This window comes from Corvus kubaryi, unplaced genomic scaffold (genome assembly GCF_017639235.1).
Source record: "Corvus kubaryi isolate FWS band 111438036 unplaced genomic scaffold, C.kubaryi_AGA036_p1.0 137, whole genome shotgun sequence".
Taxonomy (NCBI): Eukaryota; Metazoa; Chordata; class Aves; order Passeriformes; family Corvidae; genus Corvus; species Corvus kubaryi.
In genome coordinates this window covers 18,940,269-18,957,977 of record NW_024580671.1, presented here as the reverse complement: position 1 = coordinate 18,957,977, position 17,709 = coordinate 18,940,269, and the positions used below count along the sequence as shown (strand labels likewise).

General features: G+C 37.5%; 1 protein-coding gene across 2 annotated transcripts in view; it reads right to left on the bottom strand.

The window, feature by feature from the left end:
• Positions 1 to 2,462: 2,462 nt before the first annotated feature.
• The window catches only part of CAPZA2 (capping actin protein of muscle Z-line subunit alpha 2), a 33,765-nt gene continuing 18,518 nt past the window's right edge, over positions 2,463 to 17,709 (bottom strand). For both annotated transcript variants that reach the window (XM_042018083.1, XM_042018084.1), the window contains exons 6-10: positions 17,493 to 17,572; positions 13,223 to 13,301; positions 9,599 to 9,670; positions 6,953 to 7,015; positions 2,463 to 6,060 (exon numbers count right to left, since the gene is read on the bottom strand). In XM_042018083.1, coding sequence (XP_041874017.1) covers positions 5,920 to 6,060; positions 6,953 to 7,015; positions 9,599 to 9,670; positions 13,223 to 13,301; positions 17,493 to 17,572 — 435 coding nt within the window. In that variant the 3' untranslated portion in view covers positions 2,463 to 5,919. The remainder of the gene's footprint in view (positions 6,061 to 6,952; positions 7,016 to 9,598; positions 9,671 to 13,222; positions 13,302 to 17,492; positions 17,573 to 17,709) is intronic.

The window sequence follows — 17,709 nt, the reverse complement described above, 5'->3', positions numbered from 1 at the left end:
GACAAAAAAGGTCAAGACCTGGCATGGTAGATGTCTTTTCCTACTATCTACCTTAATATTAATAATACCAAAACCTACAAGAACTTGGAGAGGAAGGATAATCTTTAATAATTTATTTCAGAGCAGACAAGTCTGTCCTACCACATAAAGTCGAGATGCAGGTGATGGTGCAACAACTCTGGAAAAAAACCCCCAACATAAGCTTTCACATTCCATTCAAGGATTTCTAACACCACTATTTTTTCAGAAACCTTCCAACTGAATATTGAATTTCGGAATCTGTAATCAAAACTGCTTTTTGGCTAATCGTTTTTGCTACTTATTGTTCCTGTTGTTACAGTGAAGTTAAAGACTTGCAAAACTTACCAGTTTTACAGCATCCAAACGCTGGTTTGACAATCACGTGCCACTTGAAAGAATAGAGCAGATTTTTCTTCCTGCTACTTAGTTTAAAACTGCTAATGGCTCCTGAAAGCTCAGCGCTTACTCCAGTGCGTATGCAGATATTAACCTTAAGTGTCACAGCGAAGTTAAAAATGTATGCATTTAAAAAATCTGTTTCTATTTTGAATATTGATTCATTTAGTAACTACCTTGCTGCTTTTCCAAGTCTGTTTCCCTAATTTCCAGATTATGTCTAAGTTATTACTGCATGGTTAGACCCAGGTCACTGTAAATAGCAGGTTATTAACAGAAGGGCCACCAGGACATTTGGGGCAGCAGCCCTAGTTGTGCCTGGTTAAGACAGGCTGTGCCAGGACAGGGAGAACAGCTCGATCAATGCTTGTAGCACATGTGCCCAGACAGACGGGCAGCAGAGGCTGCAGCTCACGGGCACTGTACAGCGCAGCCTTTGGCTGTGACTGCTGTGCCAGCCTCCATCCAACCCGTGCTCCTGGAGTGCAACTTCAATTGAACTGACCCTTTCCTCAGAGCTGCAGCATCAGGCTCCCTGTCACAGGCTGAACAGGAACTGTGGTTGAGTGGAAACACATGGCACCTTTCTTCCTTAAAGAAAATCATAATTGATCGCAGTCTTGTATTTTATCATCTTACTGACACATCTTGTATTACAACTGGATGTGCCGCCTCACCTGGGAAAAAGGCAGCATGACAGCAAATCCCAGGGCTAATCTTTGGGCCCCTTGCTGCACAGTGTGAGCTTCTGGCACCTTCACAGCACAGCAACAACTTGAATGTTTTTGCCTTTGGGCATCTAACTTTTAGTACCCAGCGACAGCAACAGATGCAACACTACCACCCACCACCCAAGAAAGCCGGCACACTGGGCAGGGAGGCTGCTTGAGCAGGCACCAAGAAACACTTTCCATCCACTGCAGCCCAAGAGAATGGATTTTTCCTGCACTCAAGAGCTTGTGGCTGTAATTTTCAATTAGGTTCATAAACACTTCATCTGCAAAAGAGGAGATAGCCTTGCTTCCCTTCAGCCAGCTATAAGAACATTTGCTTCAGGGAAGCCGAATCCCTTCTTTACCTCAGGGGACTAAAACTCACTTCTCTGTGTTTGAAGAAAGTAGCTTAGGTTCCAGATACACCGCAAGCACACTGCTGCACTGTAATTGGCAAGGCCTCTGGGGCCATTTTTACTTCCTAAGAAAGAGATAGGGAGCATGTTTTTCTGAACTCCTCTTCACAACACTGCTTGTCTTGCATTCACAGTGGTGTGGCAAAGCTGCAGCTTAGCCTTCTATATTAATATTTTTAAGTAAATTCTGAAATAACCTTGAAGGGTAACTCAAACTGAGTTGCGTACTGGGAAGCTACTTATTAAAGGAAGTAATCTCAATTCTTTCACTGATGCCTAAAACAGCTGCGCTCGGTAAACACTTGAAATTGAAAATGGTGAAGCACATTTAAAGGCAAAACTGAAATTACTACAAATCATTATGGGCATATGGTGGTGTCCTCCCAAACCATCCAACCAACTACTGTATACCTACTTTACTAGATATATTTACAACCCATAAACTGGAAGTTGTTTCTGATCTGACATTATTTCAAACTGCAGCTAGTCAGGCAGAAGTTCCTACATGCTCCTCTTGACTGAAGAGGAACAAACCTGACAGATTTGCCCCTGCACAAGTTTATTGATTTGCAAAGAAAAGATGCACAGAAAAGTCTAAATGTATTTAGAGCATGTATCCTTTAAGACAATGATTATCATTCTGACCCTTTTTTCCGATGAGCACATGGCTAACATCATGCTGAGCAATACTTGTTACAGGTAAGCAAGTCACAGTAGCAGAGGAAAATACTGCTAATAAGAGAACCTACCAAGTATTAAACATTCATTTTCACAGAAGGAATAAAGTGCATATTCACAGTTCCTTTTAGCTGTAAAAGAAAAAATTGACCTTTTTGGTTAAAATCTGATGCAGATTTTCCCCTTAAAAAAAAAAAAGTTCAGTTGACACTGTCACACAAAAATTGACACTTCAAGGTTATGAACAAACTAAGTTTAATCTAAACCTAGTTTACAATTGCATCAGATGAAGAACAGTTTCAGTCTTTCCAGTCAACAAATGTGGCAGAAGCTATGTCTGTGTCAGCAAGTAATTCAATACGATAGGAGTGAATCCACAGAATCGAACAGTTGATGCAACTTCTATACCTACAGTATTTACAGTCTGGAAATGTGAAGGCCCAGTTTTGTCTGAAGCTCCAGACATCCTCAATACATAGGTAGGTGGTTTCAAGCTGCCTGAAAGAAACCACTGCTATGGACTCAGGTCACCATTCAGAGCTTGAGGGTACCTGGTGCACACTCAGAGCCCAGGTCCATGTTCTGAGTTCTCCAAAAGGAAGTGAATTCAAGAGCACCAAAACGGCTTTGAGAGCCAAACCAGTCTGTGGAAAGTGGGGATAAGAGAGGGATTTCCAAACTGCATAAACTACATTGCTGCCATAGATGCAGCTGGAGCCATCCCCAAAGAGAACGTATCTCTCGGGATGTTCAGCCTCACACAAGGCTTTTAACCCTGGCTGAGTGACCATTTACTAATGAACTGCATCGCAGTGTTCCCAGTGGAACCAGATGGCAGAATTGTTATCAGCATGTAGAGCAGTAAGCAACAGCAGCCAGATAATCAAAATTACAATGATTTTAAAGTTTCATTCTATCCACAGTATGCATTTTAAGACAGACATACAAAAAGGGGCTGCTCAGGAGAACCTGAAAGCAGAATTGCCACTCCTGTTGCAGATGTTCACAAAGAACAGCTGCTTACTTGCAGAAGTTAAAAATTCCTTCATATAAAGGGGCACTAAGATGCATAAGATGTAATACACTTCAAAACCACAAACATTTTACAAGTCCATTTTACAAGCCATAATGTCTATTACATCAAGATTGAACAATACAAAGCTTGTCTTTATATTTAAAAATAGAATATAAACAAATAGTAGTTCACATTAAGACAATTGCCACAGCAAAATTTCTCAGAGAAAGTGCTTTACCTACAGAAAATACCCTAAAGCCTACCAAGCAAGCTCTAAAATTCTCCAACTTAAAAGTGGCAGGGATAGAAACAAAAGTGCAAAGTGACATACAAAACTTTGCTAGAAATCAAGAACTCCAAATGTGCCATGTACCTCAGCTGACAGTCAGGTCAGCTTCATCTGGGGAGTCATTACCCCTAAATATGATACAGCACACCACTTTGAAAAAGTAACAGAATAGTTGATTTACTTACAAATGGCTTTATTGAAGCTATAACTTAATAAATTTGATGTTCAAGGTGTAAAGTTGTCTCACAGACTAAAAATTAACACAAGAAAAAACATAAGTAATACAGATCTACTTATGTTATCCAATTGGTAGAATTGAACCTGAAAGAAGCAATTATTTCAAGATAAGGAATTAAGACTATCACAGGACTGAATAAATGGAGAGGGAAATACAGTAATAGAGTACTTCACAGTAAAATGCCTCTTTATTAGGAATAGATTTAAAACTAGCTCTTTATTTCAGGTAAGAAAAATAGCATTCTGACTTTTAGTCAGTGCTGATTCTGGTCATATGCAACATTCTAAACAGCTAGAAAAGTTATTTGCACTGCTGTTGCCCATTAACAATTCTCCTAACTGTTCATTCACTGCCTTTTTATTTTTACCTTGTTCTTAAATACACTGGAAGAAATTCTTCAAATAGGGTTTGTATTTAGATCTTAGTTAAGACTGACAGACTGACTTGACAGTGACTCAGCATTTGTTACTAGCTCACATGCAGCTTTTATGAGCTAATTTGAAAAGAACAACATAGTTCAGGAGCTGAACTACAAAGACAATTGAGAGGGCAACTATCCAGGAAGACTGTGGTAGAACAAATCCCACTCTTCTACTATACAGTTTAGTACTGTAAAGTAGCAGCAGTTTCAAGAACTTCTATACCTCTGTGTAAGAGAGCACTGAAGAACAGAATATTGGGGTATTGCTATTGAAATTCAAACAGCAAACTACTTCATATGTACATTTTTATACCCAGTACAAGTCTAGACTCTTTCTCTTGCTATGCTGTAATTTAACAGTTTAAGGTAATTCGTAAGATCATGCTGTAAACAGAGACATCAAACCTTTGTGTAAGCTTTACTGGTTTAGGAGTGTGTATAAACATCTGCCTTCTAAAAAATAAAGAGCTTTTTAATTTTCCATCATGAGCATATAAGTAGGTAGCATATTGTAAACCAAGTTTTTATCCAATTAAAAACAAAATCTATGCATGTTATGGAAGCGTTATACAGCATTTATAACGAAGTCTGTGTTTTTAGATACCTGACATCCATTTTCAAAATGAGATATATCAGACAGGGAAAGTATTCTCCAGACAAATGTATTAGTTTTTGGTCTTGGAATTTCTTCTATCCTCTGTAGCCAATATGAAGCCAAAATACATCTGTTTTAAGTAGATTTCCATATGCAGATGTTTTTTAAATGCAGATGAAAACGATAATGATATTACAATCCCTAAATACACAAGTTTGTGGCTGTTTTAAGCAGAATTTAAAAAATATTTAGAAACACCAAAAATAGGCTATGTCAGGAAACAATCTGATACTCAAATAAATAGAAAATTTGCGTTTTAATGTCACATTGAATTTTAGTACATTTCAATCCAAGAAAAAAATAAACAGACATAGTAATGAGTACAGGATTATATATATTACAATATGCCTTGTTATAATACATTTGTAGCTTTATGATAAAAAAACCTGGAGGGCAGATGGAGTTTGAGCTCATTTGAGTAATTTTCAGAAAAAAGCATTAAATGCATTTCAGTACTTTTATTTAATTTCAAAACCTCAAAACAGCATTAGACCTTGGCCTTTTCTTTAAAAAAAAAAAAAAAAAATTAGCTACCATGGGGCTAGCTAAGCATGTCCTCTGGCAGGTTTAAATGATACAGAAAATGCTTTTCCCAATTTTACATACAATGAAAGGACAGATGATTTCAAAACCAGCACCTATGGCTAACTCCATGTTGACCTTGACCTAGAAATGCATATTATTGATCTCCACAAGGAATCCAGCAAATTTTTCAAGTTGTCCATTTCACATGAAAGCAAGAGGAAGGGTTATCATATGCAAAAATATTTTTTCCAACTGTTCTTAATGTGTAATTGAAAACTAAAGGCATGGTCTCTTCATTATAAAAAAATAAAGGTACAACGGAAACTCTAAAGGAAGATATTCAGCTATAGTGAAGTTGCAACCCTCTGAAAGGAAGGAAAAAGAAAAAAAAGTCAATTAGCTAAGCTTTGTGCTCTAACCAAACTACTTACAGTGATTTTCAATGGCAAAAGCCCATGCTGACTGGGTGATTTGACAGTTCCAAATATTTTTTGTAATAATTTTTATTTGTATACAAGGACACTAAAATGATCCAGTCATGCAATGTTCACTTTAAGCATTCTGCATCTCTTTTCCAATCTTATAGCTAAGGATCTTGTTCCAGTCAATCTTGGTGCGGGTAACTGGCAACTGTCGACGTAAGGCCTTGAAAGTAGTGTCCGACATAGTCTGATAGTTCTCACTGATAGCAGTCTGTCAAACACAAAGGCACACAGAACAGACATGTGAAGAACAGAACTAGGATGCCATATAAACATTTGGTGACTCAGGGGCCTGCTACCTCTTAAACAGGCTTAATAAAAACATGCTAAATTGAAATAATACTTAATGAAGGAAAGCTGCTAGATACAGATTGAGACTATGTGAAGAAAATTAGTGAGACATGTAATAAACCTGGCCATAGTCAAGGTGTTTCAGCAAACCAAAGTGTGGTTTATCAGCAGCATGAATAAAATGCTGACCACAGTTAGCTCATACATCACTAATTCCACACAGGAAAAGTCTTCTACTGTCTTTCCTGTGGGGATGCTAAAGTCAGTCCACAACACATCATGTGAACTTGAATATAATGCATACAATAGATACTTCAAACATTTTAATTAAAGAGTATTTCTTTCAAACTGACAGAACATGATGTCTGAAATTTACCTTATGTTCAAGGCCTGAATGAATGTGTATCCAGTTCTGCAGAGAGTATCCAGAACAGTTACACTTTCCTAACTTTGAAATGACTAACTGAAACAGGTAATGCCTATAGTCATACTTAGCAAAGCTGTCTAACAGAGTAGCCTCTGAACAGAATCTGTACAAAAATTCCACCTAGGGAATGCACTAATGCTTTAAGACACCAGAATTGCTGAAACTTAATCATGCAAGGAACTTTTCCACTCTCAAAAAATTACTTCTGTTGTAATGTTAAGCACAATCACCAGAAGGTATGAAAAGGCAAGACAGAGGTCACAGCAGCATGTAATCTATTTAAATGGAACTGCATTATCTTGCTAGTTATAGAACACTAGCTTTGGTTAAGTATATGATAATGCTATAAATATGAGTATGAATACAGTATTTGTTTCCAACATACCTGATATTCATTTTCTGCAGCCTCTACAATTTTTATAAATTCCTTTGCTGTCTGGGCTTCATTCTAGGAAAAAACCATTTGAATTAGGTCTGATATACAGCATAATTCTAGGACCAGCTGGATTATGTTCTTCCTATAGTTATGAGTGATGTCAGACTCAATGAGAACACTTGACTGTTCAGTGGCTAAATCAAAACTGAACACTCATCCAAAAGGCATATCCCATATGATGATGATGTTAGAAAAATAAAATCAAACTGTTACAAGCATAAAGATTGCCACGAAACTCATTAACGTATTTTGATTAAGAATTCTATGGTACAATAAAAAGACAGATGGAACACATCAGCATTTGGAAATACGACAATGCCCACCAAAGTCTCTAAAAACATGCAAAGTACGGATAACAACATTATCAATGCTACATTTCCAGTACAAATTCAAGAAAACTTCAAGAACATCAGCTAACCCAGAAGTTATAGTAGAATATAACCATGAAACCAAAACAGATTTGCTCACCAGTAAACATTCTGAATCTGGAGACTAAGCTGAGGAAAACACTAGGCTTTATATACCTGGTATTCTAAAACTATCCCCAAATACCTCTTGCAAAAATGAAGGTGCAAATTTCATCATGACTGATAAGGGTGAGGTCAGAAAAAAAACTGTTTAAGGATGCAAGTGGGTGTTTTGTTTAAGAATAAAATATGCCCCATCAGTCAATCTGGAGGCAAATTAGCTGAAGTGCTTAAACGAAGTCCCCAGAAGGAAGTGAGGGTTCATGAATTTCCAAACTTCCAACTTAGCATTGGAGACATTCCTAAGTGTGCTTTTGAGGAAGCTGTTTAAAGTTAGGAGTGTTCTTGTCACATGTAATCCCTCATTCCTTCAAAGGCAAAGACATGGAGAAAACTCTGACAGCTTCAATCATAACTGGTACAAAGTTTCAGTGAAACTGCACCTAATAGCTGTGGAAGTGCTTCTGGACACTGCAAGAGACATGAAGGAGAAGGCAGAGACAAAGTAGATGAAAAAATGAAAAGGTTTTGACTTTTTAGTGAACTGAGGAAATACTTTCAAAGGCTCTGCCAATGAAAGGAAAAATTCAGAGGTATGTGGTCTTATTTGTCTCAGAGGAAAACAAGGGATAAGAGAATAACCTTCAGCAAGATTATTCACAACTCTAGCAACAAGAGAACTCTTCAGTCGTTTATTTCTGTTGTGCCTGTTAATAGTTTTAAAATGGGTTCTCTAATAAACAACAAAAAAGAGGAGTCATTGAGGCTCCTTTTAATCTACCTACCATTTCTTCTGTGTGAAGTAAGAACTTGTACAGCCTCTGCCCTCTATGAAGCTCAAAGCCAAGGTTAAAAACTGGTAACCAGAAGCATATTTGCTTTTGTTTCAGCTGAGTTATGTAAAAGATGTTTTCCGACTCATCAGTCTGCTACTACTTTAGTGAATTGCAAAACAGGATTAAGTTTCTTCCCAATAGCAAGTGAAGCAAAAACTATTGAAAGCAAAACTGCATCCACATAACCTTCCCTGCAGCAACTCTTATCTGAATGAAAGACTAAATAGATCCCTCTGCTCTGGGGGGTCAGAAGTAATTTTATATATCTACAGCTCAAGAAGTGTTATCAGTTGGCACCACATTCTCCCATTTTTTATGGTGCTATTGCAATTGAAAAACCAACAAGCCTTGCTTTATTCTAACAAACAATGTTCTTTACTGATGAATTGACCTATTGAGCCAAATTGGCCACTGCTAATCATTATCATTAAAATACTCGTACTGTTAACTTTTACAATTTCTCTTTGCCAGTTTAACCTCACTATCTTAAATTCTATTAAAAAACACTCCAACAGAAAATCTTGTTGTTTTTAAACACAATTATAGACGTTGTTTCAGAAGTAGTAGCTGTTCATGGTGGAACATTATCAATCCTTAAAAGATATATCTGGTAATATTTCCAAACAACTTTTATTTCTATTGTTTGCTCCTCATTACTATAATAATCTATTTGGTAAGAAGTTGAAAAAAATGATGCTTTAAATATAAAGTGTGTTATGATTCTCAAGCTGAAGCATCTGAAAGGGCTTTGTGTACAGAACAGCAAGACACTGACAGCAGCAGTTACAGACGGAGAAAATGAAGGGAAAATACCCACTACTGCTTCTCAACTGGTACCATTTGTTTACTATTTTAGCATACTGGTCCTTCTTCCAGCGAGCAAAGGAGGCAGTGTCCTAGAGATTGTACTACTAAAGTCAGTTGCTTTAACTCAAACCTCCTTCATATTCAAAAATTAATTCTATAGGTCACTCTGCAGACCAAAGTTTAAATAAAGAAGTGCAGGAAGACTGACAACAAGCTAATTAATGCTTTAAAATCAGAGTTAATGTAGCTTATATAAGCCACATGCAAGCATACGTTAATATTTTTTTACTTAAAAAAAAAATACTAGCTACATATTGGGCAGAAGTAGTAAATATTACATATAAAGTATTTGTAAATTTGAACATTAATTCCCATACATATAGAAGAACAGACTTCTCAAACCTCTGAGCTTTTTAAAGCTTGCTTCTATTTTTAAATCAAAAAGTCACTTTAATATACCCACTAAGTTTTTAAAGGTCACTTACAGACACTGTTAGAGAATCTTGTATGTCTTTATGGCTCACCAACTGAACATTACCATCTTCATAGTAGTGAACCTAGAGAAAATGAAACAAAGAACCTCATATTAAGTTTTACAAATCAACAACATACAGGAAAATCAAAGTGTTGTGTTATTTATCACAGTAAGAAACCTATACAAATCAACCAAAACCACATACAGAACGTTACAGAACAAAAGCAAGTAGAAAAACCAAAATAAGGTAGAATTCACTATTTTAGAGGGGGAATACTGAAGAGGCTACTCTGGAAACATTTTTAAGCCTTAAGTACTATTAGCTTACTATTAGTACTTAAGTACTATAGCCTTAAGTACTATTCTAAGCAAAGAGGTTTAGGTTTTGACTAACATCATGAAAACAACACCTTATTTATGTGACCTTACTAGAAACCCTTGAAATGAATAGACTAGACTATTCTAAATGATGAAGATATACTTAAAATTAGAATAGTTTGGGGAAGGTTTCAGGATACTGTGAGGTTTTTCTGCTTCCCCAAACTGTTTTCTAGGATAGTGCGACATAAAGCTTCCCTTTCTAGCTCTCCTTGGATTTGACATTTTCCTCTATTAGATAGGGCTCATAACAAAAGCTGGTATTTATCTAGACAAAGCAGTTCCCAAGGTTAGATAGCAAAGCCGAATGAAATAATTTATTCTTGAAACACTGTATCTACATAATAGCTTCCTTGATTATTTTGCAGGAGACCACTAAAACTCTACTCAAGCTAACTTTAGTACTTTTAAATTCAGTTGGGACAGGTAAGAAAACATATAGCTCCTAACACAACTGTTGGAAAACATAAAATAAGGAAGCACATATAAAACTACATGTGATCATTAACGATAATTGATATGGAAGTTGTGCAGGTCACTGACATTTAAATAAGCATCTTTGAAGACTTTTTTACAATTTTGATAAAGTCAAGATAGTCAACATAGTTGATGTTATGAGAAAATGAAACATTTGTGTATCACCCTATTAGACAGCATAACATTATATTCTGAGATTAATGCACAATAGTGCATATGCATTATGATCATATGTGCAAAAGACCCTCAGCTTCACAAATAACAGAAAAAAAATGACACACAGTAAGACAGTTGTAATACCACACAAAGGAAAGGTTTCCTATATGAGTAAAACATTATTGCCTATGGTTCATCTTACACGATTATTTTGCTTATTGTCAAATACTTGTTTTGCAACAAAAGGTATCAACCTAACCACAGAAGAAGTTTCTTTTCAAATCAAACATTGCTGGGTAAAACCTCTGCCAGTCTTTTTCAATCCATTTTCTGAAAGAGGAGAAGTGCTTACTCAGTGCACAATTTTAAGAATTCCCAATGAAGCAGCAGAACCCAAAGCAATATATGTATTTCCCCTTGTCCATCATGATTCACTGCAGAGAGCCCAAACCTCCCCTGCGCTCTGAGGCCAACACCAGCACAAACATCTTATCTGTGTCACTGGGTCACATTCTTGGCAAACACTCAGACCTAGAAGCTTAACAGAGATGGAGAGTCAAATCTAATTCTGGGATGTGTTATATCTTACACAAAATATGAGAAGTAACTGTTCTGCACTATACCTCACTGCTGACATCCTTCATTCTAGAATGCTAGGTCTAGGTGCAGAAGACTACAAGAAAGAGGATGTTTATGAACAGAACCTCTTGGAAAGGTTAACTGAGGGATGAGAATAACGAATTATCTAAGAGATAAATTAGTAACCAGTACACTTCTCAGTTGTTTTCCATCCAGTTGGAGCATGTTAAATACCGCAGGGACTTAGTTTTAGTAAAAGGCTCTGCTGTTGCTTTTCCTCTTAAATATACTTAAAGAAAATTACACAGAAGAGATTACAACAATTGAGAATCTCCTATATTAGAATTTATTATTAGAATTAAGAAAAAAGGAAGAAATTGTGCAAATGATCTTAAAAATACTGAAGACACCTGAAGATAGCAGGTGATGCTCAATTTCCCCAACTTATTAATAAAAGGTTTTATCAGAAACAGGGCAACAGTGTATTGCTGTCAAAGATTTTGCAAACAACACTGAAATTTCAGTACTCGAAAATTTTACTAGTGCTGCAGAGACTTCCTTTTCTAGAAAAATACTGTGCTCCTTAAAAAAAAAAAAAAATTAAAGTACTTTTTTTGTTTGTTTCTTCTGAGAGGTGAAGACCGTGCACTCCCACATACACTGGAGAAATTGTACACCATTTCTAAAAATTTAAAACTGAGTTCAAAATTCTTTGATGAAACAAGTAGTTTCTAAACAAGCAAAAAAGTAGAACTTTTCATCACTCTCCAGAACTTTAATGAATATAAATAATGACTTGATTAATTACGTGAAATAGTACTAAAAGACAAAATCATCTGGTGCCCAAATTTAAAAGCTGACTAGAACCTGAATAAATTCCTCATTCAGACTATTTTTTAGGCTGCTGCCCTAACCTTTCCAAGAATTAGGTGGACACCCGCTTCCTTGTTCTGGAAAACCTCTTAAGACATTTAACCAAAAATGCATGCTGTGGAGAAAATGCCTGCTTTGCTGCAAGTTGGATTTAAGTGACAAACTCTTGAGAAGCCTAGAAGTTGCTTAAGGGGCTGCTTACCATGACTGTTGTGACCTGGCAACGTAATAACGGCTGCTCACATTTTGACCATCATTCCAAATGTTACAGAACTGGCACTAGCATGGGAAAGCAGATTCAGGGTCCCCTTGCCTGGGTGAATCTGAACACAGCCACCACATCCTAAAATAACATCCTAGCTTCAGACTAGAAAAACATTCCTTTGCACCTTCCTTCTGCAGTCATCGCTGAGCAGTAAGAACAAGCAAAACCCATGGGAGCATAAAAACAGCAAGAAAAAAAACCTTGACTCTGTCTCGTTAAAAAAAATAAATGAAGTACTACACAGAAAGTCAGGCTGCACTAAGTTTCCAGTCCTTGATCCCAGAACTGCTTCAATAAACTGCTGCAATGTATGTGTACACATTCCAGGGAACCAATCCAGGAAGTCAGGTTTCCCTGCCTACCACATGACAGTCAGACTTCCTTTGGTCTCAAGACTTCCGCCTGCTTGGAATTCTTCATTTCTGAATGCCCTAAAGCCAATAGGAAAGCCAAATTCTGAATGAAGAAAACAACAGATTCAAAAATTTCTATGGTGGAATTGCTGAAACCAAAGGTTTCTGAACAACAGGATAACATGAAAAAGCCCCATTATCAGTTAAAATGAAAAAAAAAAAAAAAAGAATTTTTCTTCAGAAAGGGCCTACCCTAAGGAAAGGCTTGTCTCACTTCAAGAATTCAAGAAACAGGAAATCAAAGAGGAATATGCCTAGCTGAGGTGAATACACCTTCTCAAGTCCTCTGAATCATTACATTAAACACATATTTTATGTTTTTAAGGATTAGATAAATATGCAAATTAAGTCACTAACACTTAACTGAATGAGCATTGCTGCCTTTCTTATTGGGTCCCCATTTTCCCTTAACATATTTGATACACTGGCCTGAGTCTCCCTTGATAATGACTGGAGACTTAACAGCTCAGGACACAGCTTGAGATAAGCATACCTGAATTTTCAAGATGCCAGCCACTTGAGTGGTTGATGGGGTGATTGTAAACTTCCATTCTGACCTCCAACGGCCATTCCTTAAAAAAAGCAATAAAACAGAAACTGAATGTCACCCCACTGGTTATGAAAAAAAATCCCAACATACAACTGGTTGTCAAAGGAAACCAGAGAAAGAAATTTGCAGTGCAACTACACATGCAGAAAATCTTCCCCTAAAGATTCAGTCTCATAATCAATCAAGATCAGAACAGTTTCCCAAAACATTTAATCTCAGTTTTCGCTGTGGACCAAGGAGATTTCTCATTAAGGAACTTTTAACAGTAGGACTTCTGAAAGTACCTAAAGCCTCCAGTGTTCTTCCTCTATTGTAGTATTAGCTAGGCACACACAGTCAATATTTTGTTTCTAGGACCTGGGTGATGTCCTAGATCAGCCAAAGTCACACTTCACCTCAGGCTATCAAAAATTAGAAGGGAAGGAACATTAAAGCAGCAAGACTTTCTACTATGTTTAACTGTAACTAGTTAACTTTAACTAGTAACTGTAACTGCAACTTTCAGCTCTTCCAGCATTTCCCTTCCAGGACAACAATTTCCCTCCAGTTTCCTTCCACAAATTCAGAATCCTTGCCAAAATGCTTAAAGGGTGTTCCAAACACTCAGAAAACAGTATGGGGAGAGTATGGTGTAGTTTCACCTGATTTCTTTCCTGTAACCTAGACATTTTCTTATTTAGCTAGGAAGTTAGTGGATTAGGTTAGTACTATAGAGCTGTATTAAGAATGCAGTGCAGCTGTCCATCATTTGTCCTGTGTTTACACTTAAAGAAGGAAAAAAAGTTGACACTATGAGTTCCAATCCCGCTAATGTTAGGTGTAGATCCCAGTGCACTCAACAAGGGGAGAGAAAAGACACAAAATATTAAAATTAACTGCTACTAATGAATCTATATAATTACACATCTTAGATAGTAACAATGGTAACTCAACTATAAAGCCATTGGTTATTATTTCAGACAATTTCCAAATTATCACTGAACATATAGACTAAGACAATTCAGAAGTTGACATTGCTAAGAAAACGGAAAGGGTTGCCCAACTCAGTGACATTAATACTACTAGTAGCCTTATAGACTGACCACACTGATTTTGAGAAACTTATGTGCTGGATTATACCTTAGGTACAATTCTAGTTTTTGAATGCCTGGGATTCAATGGCTAGCTAAAAGATTTGTTTGCTTCTTAGCTGCTCTGTGGTCCCTTGAAGTTAAGATGACCACAGTGTTTCCACTCTGGGATATCTTTTTTGTCCTTAAGTTGCTATTAAATAAAAAAATCAAAAATTCAAGTTCAGAAGCATTTTTCTGTAGGAAATGCTCTAAGGTGAAAACAATACCATTTCCTTATTTAGCTTGGCTGACTTAGAATGTTTGATCAGAGATTAACTTTCCTTTTCTTTCTTTAATAAGCCATCTATCCTACTACGTTGATAGTATTTCAAATAATCACAAAGTATTTTTCTTTAGCATATATTGGTTTGCTATTACCCAGCAAACTTACTCTCATAGTAGGCTGACAGACTTCTAAATGCCTAAAAAGCTGGAACACCTTGAGAATAAATATTGGCTGTGGCTTGGGCTGGATATCCAGCCATACAGCTGGATAACTGAGCAATCTGGTTAACTTGGAATCCATTCCTCCATCTCTAAATCTCCCAAACCAATATGCATTTATTACAACTCACTAAGAACGAGATTTAGAGTCTGACTACCCATGAAAAACACTTAAAAATATGGTCAATATTTACCCATAGATGCCCAACCATAACTTTAATAAAGAAAACTTTCAAGAAAGATTTTCTCCATCTATAAAAGGCTGCTGCATATCTGTTCCTCTTCTTTAAAGACTACAAAATAATTATTTGAAATATCAAAATTCATTCATACGTCCAAACTAAAAAGAAAACCAGTATTATTTCAAGTTACTTTTAACGTTTATGCAAAACATGCACACTTAACTAGTCAAGTTTAAGTCAATAGGAAAAAATATTTATTAGCTATGCAAATTCAATAAAAATCAGTGTACTGGGCAAATAATTCAACTGATCCATACACATGCTGAAATTACTATGGATATGTAATATCCACCTTCAGAATCAAAACCCAAAGACTTCTGTACTTCCATCCATTACCTGGTGGGATTACTAATATAAATTGCAAGCAGATGCAAAACAGCAAACCAAATAATAATGAAACACCTTTCTTCTGACAACTGCATATATAAGCTATCTTTAGGATATAACCTCCTTAACCCATTCCTGATACTGTGATATTTTATGTCACCTCTGGCCAGTTTCCTGTACCGAGCTATCCAAAATTCACTTCAGACTATGGAAAAAATCATTCAACCAAGTCCAGAAAAAAGAAAGAAAGCTGCAGTGTCATGGGTTAGCAAAGCATAGTCTCTGAAGTGATGTTCTTGCCAAGGGGTGCTTACAGCTTCCTCTGTGACCTGATAGAACCTATCAGCTGGCCAGTTTGAATAGGAACAATTCTTTAAGCCACTTAAAATTGTGACCACCTCTGTGATCCACACTTAAGAATATACAAACCACCCCCACAGCTCTGTCTCGTTTCCAGTGCTGGGACAGGTGGCTGCGGGCCCCGTGTGCAGGCCAGTGGGCCTGGCCCAGGCCCTGCTCAGGCCAGGCCGGGCCAGGCCACGGCCATCCTGGAGCCGATGGGCCCTGTTCCAGCCGTGGAACTCCGCCCCCCCCCCCCCCCCCAGTCCTGCTGTGGGCAGCCGGAGCAGCCCGGCTCCCCCTCTCCAGTGCAGCCAAGATTCAGCTGAAGCTGCCCTGCTGTCCAGCAGAGATCAAGTGAGCAACAGCGATGAGCGAAATTCCAGCTGCAAGGCCTGGGTGAGATTAACCCTTTTCATGCTGTGAAGAGCTGAAAACCTGAGGGAGAAGAAAGAGGAGATGCTTAAAGCTGATATTCTGTTGTAAAGCTATGATATATCAGAGTACCCGCTGTAATTTCATGAAGGCAGCGGGGGTGGAGGGTTCTACTTGTGAGCAAAAGCACCTGCGCTGAGATAGGCAGATGCCGAAGCAGCTGTAATTTCACGAGAAGTTTGAACAGGGAGAGATGGAAGCAATGAGGACTTTTGCTCCAAATGGGAAAGGAGAAAACCTCAGTTCGTAGAGATGCTCCCAGAGATAGTCCTAGAGATGAAGATGAGGAGGACCCTTTGCTCCCAGGGAAGGAGAAGGGCCTCTGTTCTTAGAGATGAAATGCTCCCAGAGATGGGTGAAGAGAACTTTTGCTTCTGAACGGCTCAACCTTAAAATTGTACCCCAGTAATTCAAGAGTGGACCCTCAAAAGCAGTTGTGGGAAAAACTGCAAGTCGGGGGAAGGGACTCACATGCAAGCAGAGAACCAACCCGGGCAGCTGTCTCGTTGTGATAATGTTTTCATAGCATGGGCAAGAGAGACTCCTCTTCCTAAATGGACTGAACAAGGTTATTATGGAAGTAGTAAACAGACTGAACATCTCAAGGGTTGTCTTTTTACACTGTCAGTGGGAGAAGGGAGAAAGGTGGGGGGCAGGAGAAGTGTTCTGAAGGTGTGGTATGAATTTTTTTTTCTTCTTTTACGTCTGTTAATAAACTTCTTTATATTCTTTCAAGTTTCGTGCCTGCTTTGCGTTTCTCCTAATTCTTATCTCACTGAAGGTAAACAGTAATGAGTATTTTGGACCAAACCACTACATGCAGTTTGTAAGAGTTTATTTCATCCAAAATCACCTTTATCTGTCTTATCCCAACATTAATCACCTAAGTCCCATTGTAAAGTGATTTTTGGTCACCCTCTTTCTCTGAGAAATTCAAACTAGAAGGAACGGGTTTTATTCTATCAGTCACAAAGGAAGCAAAACAAGCCAAAACAACCATTTTAGGGAATACAGCCATGAGTATTGGTGTCAGTGTGATAAACAGGAAAATTGATCACGTATGTCATATGTGTGATACGGAATTTTGCGAAGCTCTGCAAAGGAGATGCAGGCACACAGTCTGCCATTCTACTTACCACAAAGGAAGAGATTTCTGCAGTTTTGGCAGAAAAACTTGGGAGTAGGGTAGAGGGAGAAAAAAGATCCCATACAAGAAATGCATCCACCTTCTTCTCTGAACTAAGGATTATCACTGTAATGGCACTTACTCAGTTAGCTGTATTTTACTGTCCGTGGATCCATACAAAAACTTACCAAAAATTCTTTGCTTGAAATTGATGGCTCTCTATGCATGCAATAATGGTTTGCTGTCCATCAATTGTTTTACCATACACCTTAATTAGGAAAAAAAAAAAGAAAGAAGCAAAAAAAAGAAGAGTCAAAGTTTCAGTAGATCTTGCTCAAACTGCTTAGATATCTGGTTCTACTGTTGTTATATAAACTGTAAAATTTCATTTTAGAACCATTATGG